This window comes from Platichthys flesus, chromosome 1, assembly GCF_949316205.1.
Source record: "Platichthys flesus chromosome 1, fPlaFle2.1, whole genome shotgun sequence".
NCBI classification, from domain to species: Eukaryota; Metazoa; Chordata; class Actinopteri; order Pleuronectiformes; family Pleuronectidae; genus Platichthys; species Platichthys flesus.
Window position 1 is genome coordinate 17263324 of NC_084945.1, and position 27881 is coordinate 17291204.

A 27881-nucleotide genomic window follows, 5' to 3' on the forward strand; every position below is an offset into this window, starting at 1 on the left:
GGTGAGGTCCGTCTTCTGGTGGCACTGAAAACGATCATGGTGTAATTTTGTACGTGTAAGTAGTAGAGCAGTTAAATGGTTTCTGAAAGGAGTTGCTTTTAAAATGTGAAGTGTCACAGGTTGACAGATTAAATCTAAAACTGAATTTCCCACTCCAATTTCGGCAGAAGGAGGTCGTGTGCTCAAAGTTGACAATGTTAGAGATCACTTTTTTTCAGACAGCCAATAATAATAAGACAATTTGTTCACTTTTAATGCCTTTAATTTGACTTAAGAAACCCTGAATAAAGAGAGTGCCACAGAGGCCAAAGTGAGTACAAACAGCAGGTGACAGACTCCAGCCTGAGTTCGACAGGCCAAAAACTCAGTTAGCACAGCAGCAGTCAATGCAGAAGGCTGCGGAAAATAAAAAGCAAAGACAAACTTAAAACACTCCTACACACACTAAGAAGGTAGACCAGTCTCTTTGCACATTATCCTCAAACAGAAAATATCAACAGCAATTCAAGATTAAAAAACAGATTTGTTGATTGAATGAGACAAATGAACAGAATGAGAGCAGGAAACAGCAGGGCTGACAAAAAGACTAGTGACCTAGTCTACGTACAGTAAAACTCAACCGCAGATGAACATTTCTAATATCTGCTGTCACACCTGGTCAAACAAACCCGGTGGATACCAACTGGTCCAAGATGACACAGAACACAGAGCTGTTCCAAACCTTTGTATAGTCACACATGCATAAATTAAGAAATAAATACGACACTTCCTCGTTAATATTCAGAGCACCAGCAGGCGCTCAGAGTGGGAAAATAAACAGGATGCAAAGAGCAAGAGAGCAAAAAGAAATCAGAAGACACCAAAAAAGTCAACCAACAACATAATTATACAGCTTCTACACATCATATCCTTGTATGGTCTCAATGGTGGATGTTTCTGCAGGAGGGTGTTGAGAGTGGAAAGTGAATTTAGCAGGGTCAAAATGAAAAGAACGAAAATACAAGAGAGCAAATACTGTTCATTAGTGCTGACGAACATAATCCGCCAGTCTGCGTCACCTCAAAACACAGACATCCCTAAAAATCCTCTAAACAGAAAAGTAAAGAAAGAAGAGGTGGAGGAGTTGAGGTGAAAAAAAAAATCATTACAGCTTATTATTCCTCCCTCCATCTAGATTACTTTACACACATACTTGGATAATTAATTTGGCTTTAGCTGAAGTAAAAGCAAAGAAAAAAAACATCTATCCAAAAGACATGATCATCCCAGTGAGATTAAAAGATTTAAGTTCACATATGACAAACGGCCCAAAGTTAAGAATCAACTCCAAAAGCTGCAGCATGTCAAGAGCCCTCAGCCATTTGTCAAGCATCTCTATGCTGTTACACCACACACACAATCACACAAACAAAACAAATGGTTACAGTGACTCATCCCAGAACAACACATCCTGAGATCTTCTGTTTACAGTGGTAAACTGACTCCAGATCAGAGCCACTGACAAAAATCTTCATTGTCACTTTATCCAATGTATTTTTATGCTGCCATCTGCTGGTGATGATGCCCTTAATGCCACTGAGACCAGACAGCTAACAGTCAGTGATGATAAAAGTGATCCTGAAAGTCAAGAGAAACACTAGCTACTTTAACGAAATTGGTAAACTGTGTCAGTGACTTAAAAATAATAAATCGAGCTAGGTGATTCTAGAGTAGAGACGAGGAACCTTTATATTTATTGCTTTGTTAATTGCTCTTTAACTTCCTCTGATATTATAAATCATTACAGTTGAGGACACAGAGCAAGCTTCATGACATCCTGTCTCCACTGTCTGAGAAAACAGGCTTTAGTTCTTTTTAAGTGTAAATATCACAAAGGTGCAAACTCCTGCACTGACTGAGCTTCCCTTTCCATCTGACGTCATCCTTAAGCGATAATTATAAAGCTCTAATTCCTATTGGAAGACTCAAACAATATAAGAAGAGGTATTATTATTATTATTAGTGCTGGTCTATATTCAAATATTAAGGCCTCTGTGTGAAACACAGTTTTCAGGGGTGTGTTGGTCGATGCAGGAACTATCAGACTTGTGTATGTGACAAAAAAGCAGCTTTTCTTATTTTGGTATGTTCTCCTCATGCGGACGTCTTGATAGAAGACATGGTTTCTTATTTCAGTTCAGTCTACATGCGACTATTTGCCGCTGAAGAGCTGCAGGTCGAGGCGGACCCACACTTCCCCAGTGGGAACCTCGTGCAGCAGGAGACGTCGCGTCACTGGTCCCTTGTTCTCCAACTCCTTTTTAATGGTTGCTACGGGAACCTCCGTCCGACCCAGGAAAACTGGTACAAGAAAAGAAAAATCCAAGTTCATGTTTGTTTTGAAGAACTAAATTTGGACAATAATGCTCAGATGAAAATGAATAAATATTGGGTAAAAAATACATTTACAGAGCTATTTTTAAAGTGCACCTATGACATAACTACTACACAGATTTGTCAAATTTAGCCTTTTCTGGTTATTTTAACAAGTCTATTACAATTTAATCTGGCAGCTGGGAGAACATATAGCAGGTAACTGACCATCAGGTGAAAACTGGTCTCTTTCAAAGACGGTGATGCAGAGGACGTCCTGGTAAATATCTCTGATGTGAAACTGACAGTTGAAGTTCCACTTGGGGTTCAGCGTGTCGGTCAGCGTCCTCGACGTGAAGATCTGAGCTCCCATGGTCACTTCACAGTAAGGGTTACTTTTACCTGGAGGAGGGACAGGAGACAGGATGAGGGGCGGGGAGAAGGATTTTGATAGTGGGTTAAGAAATTGGAGAAAGGAGGAGAGAAAAAGAAAGAATGACGAGGAGAGCAACAGCAAAGAGGAAAGAAAACAGTTGAGTGCATACGCCCATCAAGCCCCAACAATCCTACACATGGTTGTCTAGTTCTTTTATACCTATGTAATTAATGTGTCATAAAACACAGTCCTAAACACTGAAAATAACCAAGTTATGAGCCTTGTTTCCTGAAAAAGTAGTGAAAATTGAAAAAACTTAGTCTGGCAGTTTTTGCGTTAACTAATAACAATAAAACAAAACAACCTGACAAGCAGCCACAAGTGAAAAAATAACCTCAAGACAGAAAATATACATAAACAAAGACAGCATAAATAAAGATTCTGCATTATGGAAAAAAGAATAACTGCAGAGAGAGGCCTCACACAACTCACACAACTCACCGTTTGGTTTTCCGGCCTTGAGCTCAGTGGCTTCTAAGATGGTCACGAGGAGTCTGCCGATTCCACTTGTCTTCACAGACCGGGCTGCAAACACAAACACACACGCACACACACACACACATTAGTCTGAGATATCATCATATGTGTTGGCATCAGTAAAACTATGCAAGTCTCCACAAACCTTGATAAGCTTTTTCCCTTTTTCTCTTCTCCGTCTCAATAAACTCTTCAGACGCAGCCTTGATCTTCTGAACCCACGCCGTCCTGACAGCACAAACACAGCGTAAATACACCCACAGACACACTACTTCTGTCTGTGTGTGTAGATATACAGTATATAAGTTTGTGTGTAAGCATATACCTTTCATTGATGTTGTCAGTCCTGAGGATGTAGACTCTATCAATGTGTGAGATGTGGAAAATGGGCTCGTCACTGGAAGGATCAGGAAGCTTCACCAGAACTTCATTTAACAGCACAGGCTGCAGGAAACACAAAGACAACAAAATGTCATACATCGAAATATATAAACACACGTAATAACATGGAAATGCTTTATACAGATGTGAATAATGAAAATATGAAGTCTCACATCACATTACCACTGTGTGTGTGCGTGTCAGTGTGTGTGTGTGTGTGTGTGTTTGCGTCTTACCGGTTTGTACATCTTGAGCTGTGCATTGTTCTTGTTGCTGAACAGTTTATCGGGCCCAGAAGAGGTGAACTGTTTCGCTGCATACGTCAGGAGCAGGAAGTCATTGAAGAGGAAGGACCACAGCTCCTTGTTGCTCTTTGCCTTAAACATCTAGAAAGACATCACACAAAGTTCATCAACATCACAATAACACAAGCCTGACAGCATTATTTTTGTAAATCCTCTCCCCTCAGTGATGACTCCTGTACTATTATGAACTGGTCAGCAAACACTTGAGCTCTACTCACCTTACCACTGTGGAGTAACTTCCTGGGGCCTAAACAGTTGGTAAGAGAGTTAAAGACCAGGTTCTGTGGGAAAAAAGTTGAAACAATTCAATGAAATTTTTGATCTTTAGGACTAACGTCTAAGTTAATCAAGCTAGTTCTAGTTGAGTTAATAGAGTTTAATACCTCTGCAGCACCATCACATTGTACATGAGTCTGAATCCATTCCAGTCTGTCAGAGTTCTCCTGCTCTCTAACACCCTCGTTCACCTGGTGAAGTTCAACATTCAGCATCAAACATCATTTAAATAAACAGAAAAATATGTTTCATCCAGAATAAAGTGATGACTGAGTGTTTAAGTGAAGAAATGAACCTGTTGACAGAGCTCCTCCGCTCGCTCCAGCGCCTCCCTCAGAGGATCTCGATCAGCATGGCCCTCTGCAGTGCACTCCAGGATCTAAAACACACACAAGAATTGAATTACACTTTTTATCTTCCCTCATCACACAAAGTAGGTCCAATAATTGAACCACTTAACAAGTAGCTCAAACACGCTCATGACCACGTTGACATACATTTTTGATGTGCAGTGGGTAGCGTGTGATCCTCTGCATGGGTTTCAGCAGGAAGCTTGACAGGGGCATTCCCTTACACCTGTAGTCTGTGGCGATTTTCTGATGGGAATAAAAAACAATATTGAGAATAATATCAGATTCTTGTTTTTTCTTTCTTGTGACAAAAAGAGAATTAGGATATTTCAAATCGTCAAGTGTGACACTTCTAAAACACTACATGCAAGTGAATTCTTCTCCTCCGTACCTTGAGGAAGGTCTTGAAGTCCGGCTCGTTGTCGGTGCGATTCTGGAGCAGCGTGGCTCCGTTGATCTGGCAGGAGCAGAAACGGATGTAAGGCTGCATGTGGGACAGCTCCGCGGCCAGTATATCTCCAATCATCTGCACCGGCATGTTGTCCCCACCCGTCTTCTTACGGACACGCAGAGCCCTGCAAACATGTACATATACAAACACATGTAGCTCTAGGTTTGTACTCAACGGAAAAAAACATTGCATTTAACATTATATCAGAATGAGTGCTCCTTCTAGAGCCCATCGTCTTTGTTCATGAGACACTTACTTGAGAAGTTTGGTGTTGCAGGCCAGCAGTTCTTTCCAGTTGACAAAGAGCATGGACATCTCTGCATCATTTACCCGGCCTGACTCTGACATAGGCTTTTGGAAAACCTACACACACACAAATAACAGATTGTTAACACACTGTCAGGTATGAGATCATGGGAACTTGAAGACACAATTGTATTTGGTCGACACACGAGTTCCCCAGAGGAACATGTATGTACGTGTGAGTGTGTGAGTGTGTGTGTGCATCACCTCCAGCACTATGTTCAAGTCCTCCACGTATCTCTCCTCGGTCTGTATCAGCTCGTGGATGTAACCCTGTCTCTTCTTCTCCTGAGGGCTCATTGAGTCCAGGCTGTTCAGGTCTGCACACCCTGCATGATAGGAAGAACACACAAGAGGGCGGATGGTTGTATTAACTGTAACAAAACTACAGTTTTCACCACAGCAACACGTCACTCCATTTACTGCCCCCTGCTGGTGGCTCTGGCACGGAGAACTCACTCACACTAAAAAGCTGCTTTTAACTCTTCTTACTGCACCTTCTCATGTGTCATTACAGGAACTTTCAGAAAGAAGGAGGAAGACAATAAAAAAGGAAGGAGAAGAAGAACTGGAATGGACAAATTAATAAGAAACACTAGATCACCACACACTCAAACACACGTACACTTACCTGATACCTGGTGCCCATTAGACCATTGTGAAGGTCCTGTAGAAACGGACTGGTTCTGGCTCACTGAGCCTTCCCTTTCCTCCCCTTCTCCTCCTTCCCCCTCACTCTCTCTCTTGCCCCAAAGGTTTAAAAAGTGAAATCTGTTCTGTAAAGTCATTGCTACGACTCAGAACCTGTCTGAGACAATCACACAATTTAAAATATCGACAAAGTCTTGTCCGTCTTTCTCAATGTCTTTTTCCCTCCGTCTCTCCTGTTTGTCTCTTTGTCCTTCTGTGCTGTTATCTTCTAATTGCTGGTGTCAGAGAGAAACGTCTCCTGGACCAAATCTGTTTGTACCATAACAGGAAGAGGGACGTCTTCATTCTTTCTTTCTCACCCATTCAGTGGACGTTACCGTTCTCCTTTGTATTTTCTATAATTTCTGTCCCTAAAACAAGACCAAACAATGATTTCCAGGTCAAACATCTAAGGCTGCAACAGTTAAACATTTAAGGCGATATTAAAGGGATAGAACTTATAATTTTATAAAGCCAATGAAAAAGGAGAGGAGAAACAAAATTTAAATTTTCTGAGTTGCAATTATTTAAGACTTAGTCTCACAAAGAGTTAAGCTGCTCGAAGGATAAGGGAATGTCCTAATTTATGAAAAGAAACCGATGACAGACGAATTTTAATGAAGAAAAAAATGACTTAATCCTGAGTCTCACATATATCTGTTCATCTTAATCGCATTTATTGTGTTGACAATATACACACACACGCACGCACACACACGCACACCTGAGCAAAGACCTTACAAAGTGCAACACTTCTATGATCCCAAAGAAGTCTTTATTTGTAATGTTTTATTTCAGAATCCGAAAATATATTAATAGGCACATCTTCAAAAATAGTTTCACCATCTTGTACCATAAATGTCTTTCATGTATACGCCCTCAAGTCAGTTGTGCTAACAGCCTTTGCTGTTGTTAACTCTTAATGCAACTTCACACTGTTCCACTTGAAATCCAAGTGAGGTCTGATAAAGCTTCAGAATTCAAATTAAAGAGAACAGTGCAAACACATTAGCAGCAGTTTGGTTTGACTTATAGTGTTCATCAGAGTGTATTTATCATTTTTCATTTGATTGATGCGATTTTACCTTAGTATTTATCAGACTGAGTAACAGATCCACAGATGAGACGCTTGCATAGATAATTATTGTTTACTTGAGGACCTGAAGAAATATATCCTATAATAATTATTTTTCAAGGTGCATTCACTTTCGGCACAGACAAAACAGTCATAACAGCAAAGCAGCGTTCAGCTAATTTAAAGGTGCAGCAGCAGTTTCTCATATCACTGCAGGAGGCAAAGCTTGTGTCGGTCAGTCGTTGACTCACTTCAAAACTACTTCCGTCCCCATTAGGGATGACAGCTGACCCAGATATGGCTTTTAAGTATAGAAAAAATACTAAATTTTCTGTCTAGATAAAGTTGAACTGGTTTTCAAAAGGCATAAAATCAAAAGGTCCACTGCAAAATGGTTAAAGGCAACAGGTCAAATAAAGGGAAGGATTTTTAATGCTAAATCTAACCTAACATTTTAGCAGACTGTCAACTCAAGTTTCTAACTTTATCTTGTGCAAAATCAAAATTGGTTTCATTATATTCATTTTAAAATACTTATTTCAAGAACATAGCGGGCAAACTTGCTTCATGACTTGCTTCAAGCATTTTAAATAAATGCAGGAGTCTTGGGCATGAATGTGGTCTATCTCAAATTAACAACAGGCTTCAAGGTTTGTGCATTATTTGTGCTAACTCTATGAGAGAAAGAGGCCCAGAAAGTAACAGCAAAAATTGTCTGAACAATAGTGGGCTCTCTGTCAGCTAAGTTCCAAGGAGAGAGTTGGACTGGAATTAAGGCATTAAACAAAGAGTGAGAAAGACAAGAGATACACATGAAGGAAAGGAGGGAGAAAAATAAGTGTATTACAAGGGGGAATGAAAGGAAAGATGAGGGAGAAGCCACAGAGAGACCCACTATTCCTCCGATTCAGACACATTTTTGTTTCTTTCTCTCTGTTCATGATCAAAAAAGGCATCAAGGCTCTAACCAATGACAGGATAAACAAAAATGGACTGAGAGTCATAAGAAATTTGGTTACGTCCTGATTCATTCACATTCAGGATTGGTTTGCATTTCTTTCCAGTTTACTCTCTAAGCTTCGCACGCACGCACGCACAGGGAAAGGTTAGTCGACAGGGAGTCCAGACACTGCCCGTTCAGAGAGGAGTGTAATAGTGGGTCTCTCTGAAGTCAGGAGGAGTAGAGGAAGAAGAGGTGGTGGAGGAGGAAGAGGACTTTCTACCACCCTAGAAGGATAAAGAGGAGAATGGAGAGACAGGGAGAACGGGAGAAATACAGGTTGGGATGTGAGGGGGAGGGAAAAAGGCGAGATAGTCAGTGAGAAGAAGGAATAAAAATATGAAGAGATGGATGGAACAAAAAATATCAGTGATGGCAGATGGGGATTGCATCGTTGAACAGAAAGAATTAGTCACATGGAAGCAGAAGGTCTCTGTGTTACCAACACGCACATTTCCTTCTATCTACAGTCATTATACGATTTTAAGTGTTTTTCCTACACTGCTGGCTGGGGTCGCAGTCCACCGTGGTCATCTTAACGTAATTGGTAGGGAACAGGCCAGTGACCCCGTTGATCTCTCCTTTCCACCAATCAGGGTTGCTCTTGTCCATGACGTTGATCAGTTGACTTTTAGAGAAGCTCATTTCGTCCCCGTTGGCGGCGGTGTAGTCATATATGGCAATCACCTGACAGACTGAGGGAGGAGAAATGTTTTACTCACAAATTATTTCATCAGATCACAATTTTAAATGTAGTGGACTCTTCACCTCTGGCTTTTACAAGACTTGTAAAAGAAGGTGTGTGTGTTACCTGGCTGGGGAGCTGGTGTGGACTTTCCACTGTTGGATCCCAATATTTTGATGTGAGAAGAAGGGAACCAGCCCTTCTGTCTCTTTTTGCCACGGGCCTAGAGTCAGAAACACACAAATGCGGATAATGAGGTTTTAACCAGAAAGCAGTGATACTGGCTGAGTTCAGTAAGGTCACACGTCAAAAAGGTTGGGAACCACTGCTCTAATTATGATAAAAGAGCTTCTGGCTGCTGTGCTGATGTGGTGCCACCGCTGGCGGCTTACCCTCTGTGGTTACCACCTACACAGGACTATAGACCAAAACAAACAGGTAAACAGCAGCAAACACTGACCTGTAGTTCTCCGAGCCACCAGCCAGTCGTGTTCTTCCCAAGGACGAGGACGAGCTGGCCGTTTTCCAGATTTAGCTGCTCAGGGCTACTAGAGGGGTGGGCCTTGATCACTTGGCCAATCTCTGTGCACACACACAAATAATAAACAAGTTTTACATTTAAACTGCGCCAAAAAAGTGAAAAGGAGAGTTGCGTTCTTGTATTTGAGTCACTGGCAGATGTATTTACCTTGCTTCTTCTTTCCTGAGATGCTCGATGTCTGAAATGGTACAATTGTGAATATTTTATTACTTCAACAGAACCACATTATATATTAGCTTATCCCATGTGTGTTCAATGAGTTCTTACATCGGTCTCTTTGGGTTTGACGTAGTTGCTGGGGAACACGCCTATGCGGTCGCCTATCGAGCCACTCCACCACTCTCCGTCTCTCTTGCTCACCAGGATCATGTCCCCTTCTTTAAAGGTTAAATCACCAGGCTCCGGAGACTCATAGGTGTACAACGCCAAATATTCTGGAAAGGAAGACAACACATGAGCAAAAGATAAAATTCAAAACATTATAGTTAGAAGCTTGACTGGAGAATTAAGGAGAATGAAGATTTCAAACTCAACAACACAGATAAAGAGGTTATAGGCTGTACGCTCTTTCAGAATAGACTATAAAAGGCTAATTTCCTTCTCTTAACAATAAGGATTTCATTAAAAACATGTAATTTATGTATTTCAATAGGAAATACAGATGTTAGTATGACAACTCAATGTCAGGATGGAACTAGTATAAAATGCCATAGCCAACAGCACCACACTGTATGAGAGTAACATATATGTAAATTATGAATGTAAATATCAACTGAACTGCATTAGGGTAATACAAATGTTAGTGCACCTTCAGGCTGCAGACTGTCACTGGAATCTGTAGCATCAGGAGGGGAACTCTTTAGGCTATAAACACAAAAAAAGACAACATTACATTGGAATATTTATTCATTTTAAGCATCCTGGAACATCCACCTCTTACATTCTCATTTCATCTTAAAGTGCTCATCTGTGTTTGGATCAAGAGGCTGTTCCTGCCACTGCAGCAGTAGAAAAGGCTGAGAAGTAGAATGAGAATCTGAGGGACACATCAGTTTGTCCAGGTTTTCTCCTTGGGTCGTGTAAATATTGAATGTGATTTTACAACTTTGCCAGAGTCCTCATCAGTAGATATCTGAATAACTTCTTATATTCAGTTCTGAAGGAGCAGGGGTTGATCTCAATGCTGCTACCTGATATCTGAGCCTTTCATCTGGTGAACTATTTTTTATGTGGTCTCTATTCACACCTCAGGGCTGAAGGTTGGAATGTGCATGATTCACTACATTTAAGAGCTTTACCTTCAGACTCCAGCCTGAGGCTACATCCATACTATCACATCTTTGCTTTAAAATGGCGTTAAAAAACTAAAACCATCTGCGTCCACACAAGCAGCTCCATGTCATTAACATGAAACTCCAAATCACATGATCAGGCTAGTAAACTGGGCATGCGTGTGTCAGTGTTAACAGGAAGTAGATGTTATACTCTTCATTTAGATCAGGGGTGTCCAAACTACGGAATTTTTTAGGAATGAACACCTGACATACTTGAATTATTACCACACCTGTAGACACATTCCCATAATCATGTGACTGGAGCTTGTTTTGATGATTCCATACAGCTACAACAGTATGTTGGTTTGGAAAGTAGAACACAGGTATGTATGTGTACTTAGTTTATGAAAGTTTACCAATTGAATCAAAAAAAGAATGAAAAATGACTGAGATTCAGTCATTTCGGCACACACAAGCTAACCCTAACCCTAACCATAACTACTTTGAAAGCTTAAGTTTTCCTCTATTATCCTTTTCAAGTCCCTAAGAAATGATCAAAATAGATAAGGCTTGCAATTTAACTTATGAAATACTTTTAGTGAAAATTCTGGTGCTTTGTTTTCTGAAGAAGTAAGATGCGAACAAATGGAGAAACAGACTTACTCGGAACTCTCCTCTTCTCCCACCAGTGTCACGTATGTCTTCGGGAACCAGCCCTTTTCCCCTTTCAGCTCTCCTAGCCACCAGTTCTCCTGCTGCTCCAGCACCTGAATGACATCGTCCTTGTTGAAGTTCAGATGGTTGTCCGTCTTTGCTGTCCAAGAACACAGGGCCTGGGCGAGCAGGTTTCCCACCACCTTCTAAGAGAAGCATAGGAACAAAGAAAGCACAGGGAACATTTGTAAGTGATTGTGTGCAGACAATAATCATATTAAGGTAATAAAAATGACCATAGCTGCTCCTGTGGTATAATCTCTGTAAACCTCTCACCTGTCCTTGTGTCTCCAAGGGTGCAAGGTTTGGAGAGTGTGTTGGTGTGAAGGCAGACTTGGTGCCTGCTGCTTTGGCAGCCTCAAGCACATTGGAAAGCTGTGACTGGAGCGGCACTTTAGTTGGAAGGGCAGCAGCAACAGCAGGAGAAGTAACAGTATTATTAGAAGCGTTTGATGGGGTCCCTCTCTCGACGTAGCTCTCTGGGAACCAACCCATCTTCCCTAGTTTGCTGCCATACAGCCAACCCTCCTCCCGCTCTGTCGTCTCATCAACCTGACAAGCAGAGACAGACACGTATGAGAGAAGAGAAAAAAGTGAGGAAGAGGTAGGGAAAAAGTTCTAACTTGTGTTTTAAGGACATAACTTTCATTCTAACCTCAATGAGATCATCTGCATTGAAGCTGAGCTCCTCGTTGGTTCGTGCAGTGAAAGAGTAAAGTGCTTTAAAGGAAGTGAGAGCAGCTGATTTCCTGTGATGTGTGGCCCTTGGTTGTCCACCTGAAACAACATCAAAAGTGGTTTTGTGACTAAATACAGGAAGACACTACATTTGACCACAAATAAGTTCTATGATATGTGTGTGTGTCTCACCTTTCCTCTCCTCCAGTCCTCTCAGCAGATTTGTCAATTTCTCCGTAATATCCAGCTTCCCTGATCCACTCGGTTGCTGCTGCTGACGAGAGGCCTCCTCCTTCCTCTTTCTATCCTCCTCGGTTTTCCTCCTTTCCTCTTCCTCCTTCTTTCTACTCCTCTCCTCATCCCCCCTCTTTCTTTCCTCCTCACGCCTCCTCCTCTCCTCCTCCTGCTGCTCCTGCTGAAGCCTTCTCCTCTCTTCATCCCTCTTTCGCCTGTCCTCCTCCTCTCTCCTCTTTCTCTCCTCCTCATCAAGCTTTTTCCTCTCCTCTGAATCTCGGACAGCAGCCTCAGCCGCCCTCTGTCTCCTCCTCTCCTCCTCCTCCCTTTCCCTCCTGCGCTCCTCATCTCTCCTTTCCGCCTCTAACCTCTTCCGCTCCTCCTCATCTTTCCTTCTCTTCTCCTCTTTTCTCCGCTCTTCCTCTAGTTTTCTCCGCTCTTCCTCAAGCTTTCTCCTTTCCTCCTCCAGCTTTCTCCTCTCCTCCTCCTGCCTCTGTCTCTCCACCTGCCTCTGACGCTCCTCGTCTTCTTTTTTCTTCCTCTCCTCATCTTCTCTTTTCCTTCTCTCCTCCTCTCGTTTCTTGCGCTCTGCCTCTTCTTTTGCTCTGAACTCTCGCTCGGCCTGGTCTTTTGCAGCTCTGATCAACGCCTGTCTCTCCCTCTCCTCCTCCTCCCTCTGTTTGGCCTCTTTCTCCTCCTGGAGTCTCCTCTGACGCTCCTCTTCATCCTTCTTCAGCTTCTCCTGCCACTGACGCTCCTTTTCCATCTTAATACGTCTGAGAGTAGGAAGCAAACATTGACAATATTGTCAAAATGTGTACATCAAGATGAAATATACGTTTTTTTCACACTTGTTTCTGTTATAAAATTTAAAACTAAACCTGTGTTAAAGCAAAATACCTTTGAGCTTCCTCCTCCTCCCTCCGCCTCCTCTCCTCCTCCTGACGTTTCCTCTCCTCCTCCTGCTCCTTCCTCCGTATCAGCTCACGTCGTTTGTCCTCTTTGACGCTCCGTAGTTTCTCTAATGACACCTGCTGCTTCATCTGGCTTTCTCTCAGTTCCTGACATTAACAGAAAATTTGCAAAGTTTTACCAGCGAAAGATATGTGGCTGAATTTACAAATGAGTGTACCAGACAGATATAAGGGGCAGAAGGGTAGAAACACAAGCATGGACAAACACATAGCAAGCACAAAGGTAACTAAAAATGTGCTAATTTTAGTGAGACAATGTAAGAGAGATGGAGGAAAAAAAGACAGTTCAAATTGTAAGAGAGAACTTGAGAAGCCACAACAGCACGGAAAAGAGTTGTGTTTGAGCTGAGAAATATGAGCAGGTCAAAGAAAAAAAGAAAAGACTGAGAACAACAAAGAGACCTAAAGCTGAAACCTTTAGTAGGTAGAAGAGGTTACGGAGGCAGGCCAGCAGACAGAAGACAGCCTGAAGCATAGAGTCCTCAGATCCCACATACTGTAAAGTTGGGGAGTTGGGATATGAGACAGTTGAAAGGGAAGAGAGGAACAGGTTCCAGCATAAAGATGAGCAGGAAATTTCCAATGGATAAGAAAGGAGAGAAGTCCAGACGAGAGGGAGAGAAGATAAAGATAAAAGAGGAATAAAATTAGAATCCGAAGGAAAGAAAGAGTTATGAAGGAGAGGGATGAATGTAGGAGAGAAACAAGGCATTATTTGCAAGGCAGCAACAATAGGTTAAAACAACGATAGCAAAATCTGTTAAGGACACACACAAAGATGTTATAAGTTCAGTTCAGGAAAAAAGTCTAAACTACCAGCTCTGTAATAAAGCTACACATTACCAATACCATCATGTTCATCTTATGTACTCCTCATAGTTAAGATACTTTCAGTGACCGTTAAAATACCTGCATACCTTGACACATGCTCCATGTCATCGTTGGTTCAAACAGGCTTGGTGTCAGTGCTTCATTTGACGTGTTGTTAGAAATGATGTCATGTTCTGCTAGTTAAACTATTCTATGCTTGTGAGTAATTCCTACCTGCATATCTTTATTATAATGTTCCATCTCAGCCAGTTTGGCAGCAGTCTCTTTCTCCAGAGTTTGCAGATGATCTCGCAGTTTCATACATGTCCCTTTTTTCTCAGAAACGCACACCTTCATGGTGGACACGGATGACACTACAAACAGATTTATTACAGTTAAACAAGACAGAAACTTCCCAGTGCAAAGCAGTGTAATGATACTTCTTAAATATAAAAAGCCTATATTGTAAATTAACATTCATTTTCATAATTTCAATGATATATATATATGTAACTACTGTGTTTGTACTGATGTTGCTAAGCTTTTCACTTTAATTTATCAGCACTGACCAGGCAGGTTATTCAGAGTCATGTTTTTGAGTTTCTCTTGGAGTCTCTTCTGCTCCGGAGTCAGCTGGGACAACTTCCTCTGGAACTCCTGAACAAGAGGAAAAGCATCAAAAGAAACAAGAAATATGTCTGAGGAAAATATTTGGGGTAAGACACTGAACACTCTCTCAAAAAGTAAAGATCAAACACACATAAAACTGTTAAGGCTTCTTTGTCAGTATAAAACAATGTCAGGAAATCATTGGCAAAATATGAGTCAAACACACACACCTCTATCTGTTTTTGTATGCTGTTAATGTCCTGTTGGCGTGAGTCTTTCCTTTGATTGGTGAGATCCAACTCCGTCCTCTTAAGCTTACTCTTATTATGAATGTCACGCAGCCGGTCTGAGATCTGACGATGCTTGTTACCCTGAGGTAGAGTGAGACAGGAAGACAGATGAACATGAGAGAAACTCAATGATGGGAGAGATGATAGGACATCAGGACAAAAGAGAGTACGTCTATGAGAGTTGATAAATTATCTCTTCACCACTCACCACAGCCTCCAGCTCCATCTCCAGAGTCCTCTTCTTAGCTTTCAGTCTGATGATATCATTCTGCTCCTGCTCCCTCTTTATCTGGAGCTCTCCTCGCTTCCTTCTCTCCCACTCCTCCTTCCTCTGTCGCTCAAGCTCCCGCTGTGCAGCCTAGAGTGAGCATAGTCACAAAAGATATTAAGTTAATATATTTGCACAAAAGTGTGAACTGATTACAATTCGTTTTACATGTACAGAGAGTATCTAAACAATTCCTTACCTCCTTTCTTTCTATCTCCCTCAGTCGCTCTTCTTCTTTCTGCCTCTCGAGCTCCTTCTGTCGCTCCAACCTTCTCTCCTCTTCTTTCCGTCTCCTCTCCTCTACCTCCCTGGCTTCCCGCTCTCTCTTTTCTCGCTCATCTCTCTCCTTTTGAGCACGCCGCTCAAGCTCCCTCCTCTCGGCTTCCTGCAACGCCAGTCGTCTTTTCTCCAGTTCTGCGTTCCCTCGCTCCTGGTTGGCTTTGAATCTATCCTCAAATGACACTGGGTAGATAGATACTAAAGTTTTATGGGTGACAGTAATTTCTGTTTTAAAGTGTAAATCAGCAAGAATTTACTTATTTTTTTTAATTAAGAAAACTTATTTCAGTTTGTTTGGCTGAAAGGTATGTTGAAGGGTTTAAACAGAAAGTGAATCAAACCGGTACAAACACAATCTTTCTAGCTTACCATAATTATACAGGTTAATATAATTATTATGGTTTTGGAGACTCCGGGATTTCTAAATAGCCCTTAGCCATGAACCCAACATTAGCTAGTACATGCTTTAAATCAAGCTGTGACTGTGTACAAACCCAGCCACAAAGTGTGTGACCCTTTACTAAATATAATTAAATATATTCTTCCGACTGGTTGTGGTTAAGCCTGCTGAAAGTTGCTACGGTGTATTTAACAACAATGTGTGCATGTTTAGTTTATGTTAGATGTACAAAAATAAAAAGAGGGTGCAGCCACAGACCCATGACCCATTGATTACACTGAGGGATCTGTGGTGATTATCTTATTTCAGTCTCACAATATCTTAGTTCTTAGTAATGGAGATAGTGTGGACGTAAGAGTACTGACGGTTGCTCTGGACTTTCTGTGGAGGTTCGATGCCGAAGTCCTCAGTAACAGCTGCATAGAGAGAAGAGCTGGATCCATTTACCGCCACCCTGCAACAGTTCAAATGACTTGCTTGAATAAACAAAATTGACATCATTCAAAACGGTTACTTTGAATAGGTCATTTCAACACACTTCTTGAATTGAGTCATATGTTGGCACATACCTCTGTGAGGGTGGCACCAGCTCACTTGGTAGTATGAGCGGCAGTGGTAGGCCGGTCTTTGCCATGTCAACCAGATGCATTGCCAGAATAAACTCCTCAGCCTTCAGCTTGCCATCCTTATCCACATCTGCTAAAGTCCTGAACAAAGGTTAGAAAAAAGAATTTACTGTTGAATTACATACAAGTGTGTAAAGTATTTTAACATTAGTGGCATTATTAGTGGGAATATTTAGCACTGAAATACAACCAAGATCGTCAGTATGTTTACGACTGTGGTCAGCAGTTGTTTTCATGTCAATTATGTTGGATGTGCACTGGTTTAGTTATTGTTAACAACCAATCTCTACTTATAAACTACCTATGGATTCTGATCTCAGGTCTGTAGTCAGGAGCAGAAATCATTAGCTGAAGCAAAAAATGTAGCTTTACTATATAAAAGCACACATGCACTGTCTGTTGATCACAGAGAGGTTATCTTTGAACTGTATTACCGGATTATTTCATTAGAACCTGTGGATTTTAGGGATTCATTCTTAATCTATTTTGATGGATTAAGATGATGCCATTAAGATTTCATAGCAAATATTACACATGAAGAGTTCTCATTTACAGAAACTGTATTTCCTAGAAGTTTATAATAAGAATTGACTAAATTATAAACATTGTTCTTTATAAGACACACTCACAAACACACACACACGCCCACACTTACCAGATGGAGGCCAGCTGTGTCTGAGTCAGCATCGTGGTTGCCATGGCACCTCTCACCTGCTGACCTGCCAACAAAAGGGACAAATGTCAGAGCATATGTAGAGCACAGATGTGTGGGTGGGGTGGAGTAAAACCAAAGACTATGCAGAGGACAAGGGTGTGTGTCAGCACTGGTGAGGTTTGTACCAATTAACTCAATGTAAAAATGTGGCAGGTGTACCAAGAGAGCAGTCTTCATCACAAACTGGGTTCAGGTTACCAGATGTTTTGACTGTGTTTTGTAAGCTAAAGGTTAAGGGGGAAAATAAATGGAAAGATGATGAATGCGGGACTGTGGCAGCTTGAACAGTCACCATTATGTTAATTTAGCAGACAGCTCTTGATCAACTAGTTTGAGGACTATTGAGCTGTATCCAATCATCTACAAATACATTTGGCTGAGAGCTCCAAAAACTAATATAAATAGTCTTTCATATCACTTATTTAATGTGCTGGACCGTATATAATGTGGTCCAGCACATCACATTAGACATTACATAACATTTCATTTAGCGGACGGTTTTATCCAAAGCAACATACAATAAGTGCATTCAACAACGAGGGTACGGACCCAGACCGAGAAGAATCAAGAAAGTACAATTTCTTCAAAATAAAGCAAAACTACGAAGTGTATAAGTAAGTGCCATTTAAGTGCTACTATTTAGTCAATAGTGAACGTCATAAGTTATATCATGCAAGAGGGAACAGGTCCAGCGAGGCTTGCAGTATGAGAACGAAAAGCCAACTACATACTTGTGTGTGTTGAAAAAACTGACCCTGTGTCTGAACACACCCGCAGCTGGTGTAGACACAGTGTACACTTCCAAGAGGGACGCTTCCATTATGAAATAATCAGCGACTGTTCTTGAACGTCCACGCCTGCATTTCACGCATAGTTTGGGTCTGTGCACATACAGTGTGCACATACACACTCCACAGACACACACTGCGCGCACACACATCCCGTACCAGTGAGGTGTCCAGTCATCTGTTTATCCAGACCGTTGAACTGCTGTCTGTATTTAAGTCTAGAGGCATGTGGCACGGCCCAGTCACTGGGACCAGCAGCCATGGGTGACATCACAGAGGGGGATGAGGAAGCGGAGCTGAAGGACAAACTGTGACAAAATAAAAATACAAACAAAGTAAAACAAACTACAGGAAAGAATTTGTGCGTTTGCATTCATTAAAAAAGAGAACAAGATGCCGATTTTATTCAGGATTCATAGCTCTTTCAAATTTCTGTACAAGTGTGTGCGAGTGTGTGTGTTTTACCTGCTAGATCCCAGGTCCAGCAGTGATGAGGCCTTGTTTATACCAGCAGGAGAAGAGGACATTCCTAGTGGAGAGGAGTAGTTGGACAGAGATAGAGGAAGACCTAAAACACAAAGCACAAGCATTTATCAATTGCAATCATTAAACAGTTCTTTGCAACATTTTTAGGACCTACCACCTAAAGTCAATTATGACATATTCCTTCCAAAGATTTATACTTTTGCCATGTTTTCAGAGAAGGTAAAGGAGCCCTGCAGAGGCTCAGTAATATTGTCATGCACTCCCTGTGGTTACATTGTCATGATCAATATTTAGTTGTTGGCACTCTGCTGTAAACATGTATAATATATATTATCAGAGCAGGGCATTCCTCCTCAGTAGAAACATGAAGCAAGCAATATTTAGGAGACAGATGGATGTATTCAATCATACTGCACAGGATCCGGATGACTTTTCTTTCAGAGTAGTGACAGATACACAATAGCAGAGATATAAAGAGGAAAGGAAATATATGGAGAGATAGAAATGAGAATCATGTGTACCAGTTGCCAAAGGTCCAGTTGGCATTGGATGGAGAATTCCCATGGTGCCATTTCCCATGGTGGGCAACAGGGGTCTGGTGTTGGTGGAGCCTATGAGAGGGCTCAGGCCTGTTGCCATAGGAACCAAAGGGGTGAGGCCTGTCATTGGTGTCAAAGGTGAGAATCCAGGGGTTGCCAAGGAGAGAGGAGTTAACATGCTAAGGTTTGTTCCAGGTCTCATGGACATGTTTGACATCGAACCAATACCTAGGACACAAACAGGTACAGGCATTGGATGTCACAGTGGTCAATATGGATTTACACGCATTAGATTAGTCAATCAACAGCTGAAAATCCCCAAATGAGACGTAATTGTGAAACTCATTTTCACATTGTAGATCATTTTAAAAAGCATTTGGTTTCTTAACTACCCAACATTCATATATACTCTGTAATACTGTACCATAGGCGGGGTTGGTCATGGATGAGGCGGGGTTGGTCATGGATGAGGAGGGGTTATTGAGGCTGAGAACAGGTAATGGGGGCTGCTTCATGATGACTGGCAGTGATGTGGGGAGCGTCGTGCCCTGGAGTTTTAGCTTTACGAGCTTCATAGCGATGGAAAACTCCAACCTGTCCATCTTTCCATCTTTGTTCATATCAGCCAAAGACCTGGCAGACAGATAGAATACAGAGAGTGAGGAAACAGTGTTAATCTATCCAAACAAAAGATTTCAGTGAATATTCCCAGAATATCCGTCATTCTAAAAATGTGAATGTGTAACCGCTTGTGTTTCTCACCATATCTCAGCCAAAACTGAAGCAGGTAGCCCTGACTGGAGGAAAAACTTCCTTGCCTGCTCCCCTACAAAAAGACACAAAGAGTAGAAGTTCTGTATTTACATGACTCATATTTGTGGCATAAGTGGATCTCTTTGGTTTAAACAGGGATGTCTCATGTTAATGCACTGGCAGGGCATTTACTGTGGCCATGATGCACCAACAGTCTATATGTGTGTTTTTGTTAGTACCTGAGACGTAGCCCATTGTTGGGGAGAGGGTGTCAAACTTCTGATCATGTTTGTCCCTCTCCCCAGGAGTGACTGCCCATATGCTTGGACCACCTAGAGAGGAAAGAGAAGTCATAGGTACTGATAAATCTAAAGCATCAGCTGTAGAAAAAACAGCCACTGAAATTGTATTAATATCAAGGCAATCTGCTCAAAGAAGCAAGTTTACAAACAAAAATGTAGAATCATTTTATGACTTGCAGCTTAAAGGGCTTGCTTAATTTCATTATATATTCACCACTATGCCAATGCAGGGCTGGGTGAAGTGTTGAGTGGTCCCCCAGTTACTTCAATTGTATTGGATTTGGCTGCAGCACTGTTTACCACTGAAACTCCAAAAGTGTTTTGTGGACTCAAACACTTCATCCCCCCACACTCCATCGGCATAGTGGTGAGTAGACATACATTTTTTTGGGTGAGCTATGCCTTTAACCACAGGACCAATACCTTGGACACACACGCACCAATGCACGTGCACACACACACAGCTTTAATGATTAAAAGCACTGATATTGACCAAGTGAAAATGAAACTTGGTGCTGCGTGCGGTGCTTTCACTTTGTTCCGACAGGAGAGCAGGACACAATCACACATTAACTACTATTTACAGAGTCAAGGCTGACTACACATCCACAGTCACATCAGCAGATACAGTAAATAGTTGTATCACTACATCCCTTGTTTCCTATTAATTACCTGGACTGTGGCGACGCACCATAATCGCACCACAGTTTCATTATGAACCAGTTTCTTATTCATCTTATCTCTCGAGTTATCCCTTTCTATGTACCCTTTTGTCCTGATACCATAAACAAAGCTGCCGCCAAAATATGGAAATAAATGAACCAACTTCATAAAGACCGCACAAGCATAGACTGCATTCAAAATAAGCAGTCCAAGAGAGGGACCATGGCGAGGGAGTGATTAAATCCTCACTAATGCACACAATAAGAGATAATTAGTACAACAGTGAATATACAGGCAGATGCAAGTGTAGCAAAATTTGCATTTAACTGGAAACTATTACTCAGACAGGCACACGTTTGGCTTTGGCAGTTCTCCAGGATCTAAAACAATACATAGTAATGCACACACACAAACTGACGCCACGGTTCTCTCGCTCTCTCTCAGCTGACGTCTCATACTCTCTACAGTTTAAATGTTGATTAGTTTGAAATGATGCCATGATATCAACATTGATCATCACATAATGATCAAGACTTTTCTTAATGAGTTAAATCTTTTTTCAGAGCAGCAGAGAGCGTGTATTCATCAGCCGATCGCTCTTTTCCACACACACACACACACTTTGTAAACTTAGTCAATGTATGGAGGGCTTGAAGAGATGTCACGCTCCATTTGAAGTGGTTGACGCAGTGCACAGCACGAATGACAGAAACACTAGCCAGAGACTGTTTATGTTTATATATCGCAAGTCATATCGTCATTGCGATATTCTACAATGTTATGTTATGTTTTCCTAATATCGTGCAGCCCTAACACACACACACACAGAAACTGCAGTGGTCTTACCATTCATTTTTGCAGGTGGCAGAGACAGACAGAGGGGGAACTCCCGGTGGCAATCTCAGCTACTGCTTGCAGCCATCTGCAAAACACACAGTCACAGTGCAGTCATCAGTCAATACTGCAGCTCACACAGGACAGCGCTGGCACTGAGAGAGGGGTGAGGGGGGAAAAAAGAGAGTAAGAGACAGAAAGAGAGACTTGGGGGGGGGAGAGAGAGAGAGAGAGAGAGAGAGAGAGAGAGAGAGAGAGTGTGCGCGTGTGTGAGAGAGGGGGAGATTGTGGTCAGTCAGCAGTCCAACAGGGCTCTTCCTGTTCTCTTCAGTCAGTAGCTCTCTGGCCACGTCCCAAACCTTTTAAACCTCTGGGACTTGTTCCAATAGCATCCACACTGGCTCTGTAGTGGCCAGAGATCAGTGCAACACATACTGCACAGGCTCAGCTGAAATTTTCATACGAGGACATTCACACTAACTGTCATTTTGTCTGTTCAGTACTACGTTGGTTTCGATTCGTCTCAAGCTCCAGCAGGCACAGAATGTGTCAGTGTTTAGCAAACATCAGTTTTAATGCAGCTGCCCAAGTTTCCTTTGCAGCCCTTGCAAAATGTTTTATCCTTCAGCAAATTGTAAACACCATTATCAACTGGTTATCATAGAAAGGAGGCACATTGAGTGATCATCTGCAGATCAAGACTATAATGCACCATGTGTCTGAACATCCTATTAGCATTGTGATTTGAAATTTTAATAATTTGTGACAAAAACAAAATCCCCAACAATTATCTAAAATGGGTCACCTAAAAAAAAGTTTGTTAAAGTACTTTATGTTGTCATTTATTCGCTGTAACTACTAAATGACTAAAAGACCTATCTTACACATAGCGCAAAGTGGTGTCATCCACAACACAAGGGTCTTTGCTGGTTTCAGGCCGACACAGATGACATTTTTCCGCCCACCATCTGAGCACTCAATGCTCTGTTGGTCTTGTAAAGAGGTGTGGTCTTTGTCATGTTGAAGCTGCAGAAGGAAATTACACTTTTGACTAACCCAAACCTGCTCTGAAGTCAGTGTCGCAGTATTACACTACTTTAAGGTCACATTATCAAAATAGTAAAATGCAGGCAGGTGCACACAACATATGTGCAATGATTTAAATACACCTGTACACAATAATAATAGCAATCTGACAATGTGAGAGCACGCCTAGCATTTAAATGAATGGGATATGGAATTATCATTCTTTTACCGCATGTTACGCCCAGAACGCATTATCTCATTAATCAAGAGGATAATCAACTCTTTGAACCATGTTCCATTTTAACTAGCAAAAGTGGATTTGGACACACCCCTGAATACACGTGTCGTGCACTGTGATTGTTAAAATGGAGCCCTCAGAGGCTATAGCCATGTTAGCTGTGAGGTAATACTTAGTCCTGCGAGTACAAATGCTAGAGCCTGTTCACCATGTTAGTTTAGTATTTTGGTACACGTGAGGCTAAAGGGAGTGTCAACATTTTGCATATATTTGGTCATAAACCAAAATTTACATTTTATCTTGTGGTGTTTGAGGAGATTTCATCTTAGTTGTTAAGATTAATCCTCTGGGGATCTTGACAATCTGTACACAATCTTCTGTAAAGAGATTTCAGTCTGGTTCAAAGTTGTAGAGAAATAACCAAATCTAAAATCTGAAAAGTGTCCTTGCTGTCTCTCTGTCACACAGGATCATGGCTTTTTCAACATACGTTACATCATGTTTGAAACCTGTTCTTGTTGAGTCTTGCACAAGTGTGGAAACCGGGCAACTATTGCACAAACCAGTTCTAGGCCGAAGGAGGATCCATACTTACAAGGTTTTCAGTGATAAAGTTATGAGTGAATATAATTAGAGCAAGGATAGAAGTTCCTTTGTTCCTGCTTGGTAAAAGCAATGCTTTCCAAGTTCACATCTTCTATGTGTATTCACCATTCTCATCCTGATATTTGCATTTGCTTTATTTTTTCTTGTGACCATCGCATGCTAGCAGGGTTATCTCTGGACAAACGTGCTAACTCCTTTCCAGACATTTTACAAGAGGGTCGTCAGGAAAGATTCTGGGAGCAACTGGCTCGAACATTTGCAGAAAATGTCTCGAGGTCAGTGCAGGTCTGAAAGCAGCTAAAACTCACATTCAATACAAAACTGATATTATAAATTAATTTGCCTAAAGGTAAACAATTCTTGTGGAAACAAATACTTTCATATTCACTTCATTACAGTGCTGCCCAACACCTGCTTCCTCCGTTATTATCTTCCATCAGCCAGTCAGAATCACATGATGAGGTCGGAGGAGGAAAAGGAGGAGAGAAATTCCAATCGTTCTGCACAACACTTCCTGCCCAGTAACCCACAGCCACAAGCATTCGCTCACACAACAGGAATCAGGAAGTGATCATTGATTTCGGTGGCGGGACAGCTTTGATGTCCCAGAAGAATATAATGGCTTCAGAGCTCAGGTTAGAGGTAGTGTGAGAATTACAGATTAAGGAGTGATTTTTTTAAGATGCAAAATTCATGAATGCTGACTTTGTCTACTGATATGAATTTGTATTCAAATTAGATAAAGGGATTAGAAATGAGTGGGCAAGGCTAACAGTAGAAGAGTGTGGTGTTTTTTTTAAATGACCTGGTTGCTGCTCTCAGGGGGGCAGAGAAGAGCAAGGCAGAGCCAATAATCTAGTGCCTGCCATCTGTCACTCTCTCTCTCTCCTCCTGGATCAAGTCTCTCTTTCCTCCAGTGTCTTTTACAATTCTTTCCATCTCCACTTTCTACCTTCTTTTTAATCCCGCCTGTTCCCCTTTGTACATGCACTTTATTAACTGGGGTAGTGCATATGCAAATGTGATTTATTCCCTCTAGTGAGGCTTTATTCAGGTTGTGTAACCTCTGCTACACTGTATGAGTTATAATGAATACATGAGATATAGCACAGAGATAAATGATTGGCTTTAAGGTTTAGTATTTCCATAGTGACAGTGACACATGGATTGAGCTTCTCCCGAAAGGACGGCTGATTGGCCAACTGACTGACCAGGGCGGGGACAGACTTCAGTGGCAGCATTAGCTTTGCAAAGCTCATGCAAATCCTGTCAGATTCTTCCCTCAACATACACATGAACACAAACAAGTGGTCTCTGTCTCAGTAGAGGCCTTGAGCTGCAAAATGAATACAGCATGCTCAGTATTTATGATTCGGTAGAATCGGGGTGAATGTCAGCGAGCAGGGCTCCACCTAGCCCAAAAAACTGACTTCATTTTCTACTTCACCAATGATACAACTATGAACTAACTATGAAACTATCAACCAAGCAGTTTTCACATCTTCAGAACAAAAAAAAGTTACAATTACCATGTATTTTGCAAGAATTGTGTTACATGTTCAAATGCCTTTTAATTTTTTTTTTAAGTAATAAGTAATGAGAGGGTAATTGGGGATAAGTTTACTTCTTCCACCATTGTGGATTATAAGTGGCTGACTGTACAGTGGTGACTTAATACCAAACCACCTGTTTCAGTTTAACTTTTGTCCAAATCGAATATGGGACTTCATTGTCTGTCAGTTAGTACATACAACACTGAGGACTGTTGGATAAATAGCCTGACTGTCCCTGACCTTACCTGCTTCACTGCAAGCATTGAACCATGTGTGACAAGCTGTCTCCTTCTCACTCAGAGCGCACATGTCTGCATGTTTATCCCTTATTATCTATTTAGTCCGGACCTTTTGTGAGGCCTCCCCACTGCCATGTAGCTTCTACTCTTCATGGACAGAAGGTAATAAATAACACAATGGAGAAACAGACAGAGATGAATGAGACTGACGAAAGGAGATGTTGATGTTTTTACAATGAACCTTTTCTCCTCTCTTGATCCCTCCCTTTCCTCATTTGCTGATGTCTATATCTTCCACACTCTCTCTCTGTCTCTCCATGTGTCATTGCTTATACATCATGTTTGTCCTCCTGCCCCTCAATCTATACCCTGCCAGTTGGGTGACCCTGGCCTGGCCTCATTACCACTTTGCACAAGTGCCACCTCTTGTTCTAAGAAATGATTGATTTTCAGCTGCCTCGCTTGCTGACCTAACACCAGTGGCATCAACTCCATCCACAATTCTGTTTCTGCCCTAGTAGCTCTCCCCCTCTGTGTGCATGTTTTTTTTATACAGTAATATTACCCATCCTCCTTTCTTTTTCCTTTGACTACCCATCTCCTCTATCAGCCTACCCCCTCTCTTCTGCAATATTATTTAAGTCTGTCTTTTCCACTCACTCCCACCATCACGCTGAGTCTTCAGTCTTGCGGCCTTCTTTAAGTGATATTTCAGCACAGCACATCCACCCACATCGCCATAAAGCCTTATCCACCAGTGGCATTCACACATTTAGAAAGAGCTGCTCAGACCTTTTTGGAGTGTGTCAAATTGGATTTTGATTCATGCTGTTTGCAATGCAGTGTTTTGCTTTCTTAAGAGGCAAGGCATGCCTCTCCCTCCTTTAGTCACTTTGACCCACCCTGATTTTTAAATATATCATGGTATGGCAGCACTAGAGAAATATATCAAGATTTGACAGGACTAGTAAACAGTTTCAGAGTCAAACTGGCGCATTACTGGTGCACTGTGGATATAATGTATGTGCATTTTGTTTCATCAGTGTCATGGCTGTAGATTTAAGGAGTGTTGTTGAGGAGTGTTTTAAAATGGATGAGTCAAAGGGCTTGATAAACCTTACAGCTGCTGCATCACACTGTCGGCTCAGTGTTGGGCTTGTCCAGACGTTGCCTATGTTTATGTAATGTCACAAATGCTGCTCCAAGCATTGGCATGTAAAACAGTAGTGATGATCTCAAGTGGCACTAAAGCTTTTGATAGCCTTTATTGATCATGTTTATAGTGTAATAATAACGAAATTGAGGGTGGTGCTTTGAGGACTCTTAGCATATAGACATTTGCAGACATAGATGTCAAAACCATGTGGACCAAGTGAAAGCCAGTGTCCCTTGTTAAGACTCTACTGAAATATTAAGCCACTGTTTAGTAATAAAATGACAGAAAGATATTTAGACATAAAAGGAAGGAAGTAAGAACCAAAAGTCTTTCACGGTATGAGGAATCTTGACTGTGTGCACGTTTTGTTGGATATTTGTGTTCGCATAGTGATGACCTGATGAAAAAAAAGTTTATAAGGGAGTGAAATTTGGTGCATCTTACATTTAAGGAGACTATTGGGCCTAAGCGGTGGGTATTTCGGTTACCATATGAAAACACCGAAAAATCCAAAAACTGCTGTGGATGAATTTTCGCAGAGGTCATAATTTGTGAAAAGAAATGTACAACTACCAAACACTGGCAAACAGAATGGATGGTGTGGATTTCTACATGGCTCTGTGATGGGGGGTTTCTTACAGTCACTGGTATTGAAAATGATGCTTGTGTTCTGGGTTTGTTGTCAGCTGTTTTTATGGGACAAACATTTACATTGACAAAGACGTGATGGAGCACTGCAGCTGTATTGAGGACCACAGTCCCCCTCACACCTCGCTCTGTCTGCCGGTTAGACAAACTGATAGAGTAACATTCCCTGATCACTTGTCAGCAGCCTGAGACCTGCCTGCAACCTGCTCAACTCGTTTGAACCGAGAGGGAACTGAGAAGACTTTCCAGCAAATCAGCCTCCCACAAACACCAACAAACAAGAACCCAAAGACCCCACATCTGGCCATCGATCCTAAAAGTAACACCCAATGAAGTCATAACTTAGCTAGCTAACCTTATCCCAGATCAGGACAGGAGCACCAGCTCCCCTCTGCTCAGCACTTAGTTTTTATATTCCTGAATTAAAGTTGATCACGTAAACAAACGTAAACAGAGAAAAACAACACGTACTTTAAATAACGCGTGTCAAACTAGCCACAGAAACATTAGCATAACAACATCAAACTCGCTTGCTTAGATGGACAGTTTGCTTACCTCTGAGACCACGGCCCATAAAAACCACCGCTTCTGAACTTTACAGGGCTCTAAACTTACAACCCGACACTTCCGGGAGGTTCTCCAGACCCAGAGCGGAGGCTCGGTATCCGAAAAGAGGAGTAAACGCTGGAGAAATGCCGAAGTTTCGCGGCGCTGCTGTTCCGAGGACCTGTTGCTGACAGCTCCGAGTGTCACACCAACAACATGGCTGACGGCGAGTGATGTGTGGCTGTTTAACGTCTCCCCTTCCACCGGGAGGGAGGAGCAGGAGGAGGAGGAGGAGGTGGGAGAGCCGGAGA

The 27881-nt window shown here is 41.8% G+C and overlaps 1 protein-coding gene across 4 annotated transcripts; it reads right to left on the minus strand.

Moving 5' to 3' along the window:
* Positions 1-240: 240 nt before the first annotated feature.
* itsn2b (intersectin 2b) lies at positions 241-27804 on the minus strand. 4 transcript variants are annotated; one of them, XM_062387307.1, is made up of 40 exons: positions 27580-27804; positions 21571-21646; positions 19999-20091; positions 19769-19832; positions 19431-19639; positions 18989-19234; positions 18447-18549; positions 18141-18277; positions 17134-17197; positions 16422-16559; positions 16218-16306; positions 15373-15635; positions 15114-15263; positions 14846-14986; positions 14576-14663; positions 14241-14380; positions 13123-13283; positions 12181-12998; positions 11966-12087; positions 11587-11862; positions 11260-11453; positions 10131-10186; positions 9590-9756; positions 9470-9500; positions 9242-9363; positions 8908-9004; positions 8597-8791; positions 5539-5660; positions 5285-5391; positions 4969-5152; positions 4725-4823; positions 4523-4606; positions 4335-4418; positions 4170-4232; positions 3883-4032; positions 3591-3709; positions 3411-3493; positions 3230-3313; positions 2581-2754; positions 241-2340 (listed from the first exon to the last, which is right to left on the minus strand). In XM_062387307.1, exons 2-40 carry the CDS (start codon positions 21575-21577, stop codon positions 2192-2194), a joined length of 5673 nt encoding a protein of 1890 aa, XP_062243291.1. In that variant the 5' UTR covers positions 21578-21646; positions 27580-27804; the 3' UTR covers positions 241-2191. The 4 variants fall into 4 exon arrangements, with proteins under 4 accessions (XP_062243291.1, XP_062243285.1, XP_062243276.1 ...); XM_062387301.1 differs by having other exon boundaries at positions 11260-11456; XM_062387292.1 differs by having other exon boundaries at positions 18141-18289.
* Positions 27805-27881: the final 77 nt, after the last annotated feature.

Excerpts from the sequence above, each read along its gene's own strand:
- itsn2b (XM_062387286.1), bottom strand. Across the intron at positions 14,664-14,845 it reads GCATACAAAAACAGATAGAG|GAGTTCCAGAGGAAGTTGTC; the intron begins GTGTGTGTGTTT and ends CCTCTTGTTCAG. Across the intron at positions 4,419-4,522 it reads CGGAGGAGCTCTGTCAACAG|GTGAACGAGGGTGTTAGAGA; the intron begins GTTCATTTCTTC and ends GAACTTCACCAG.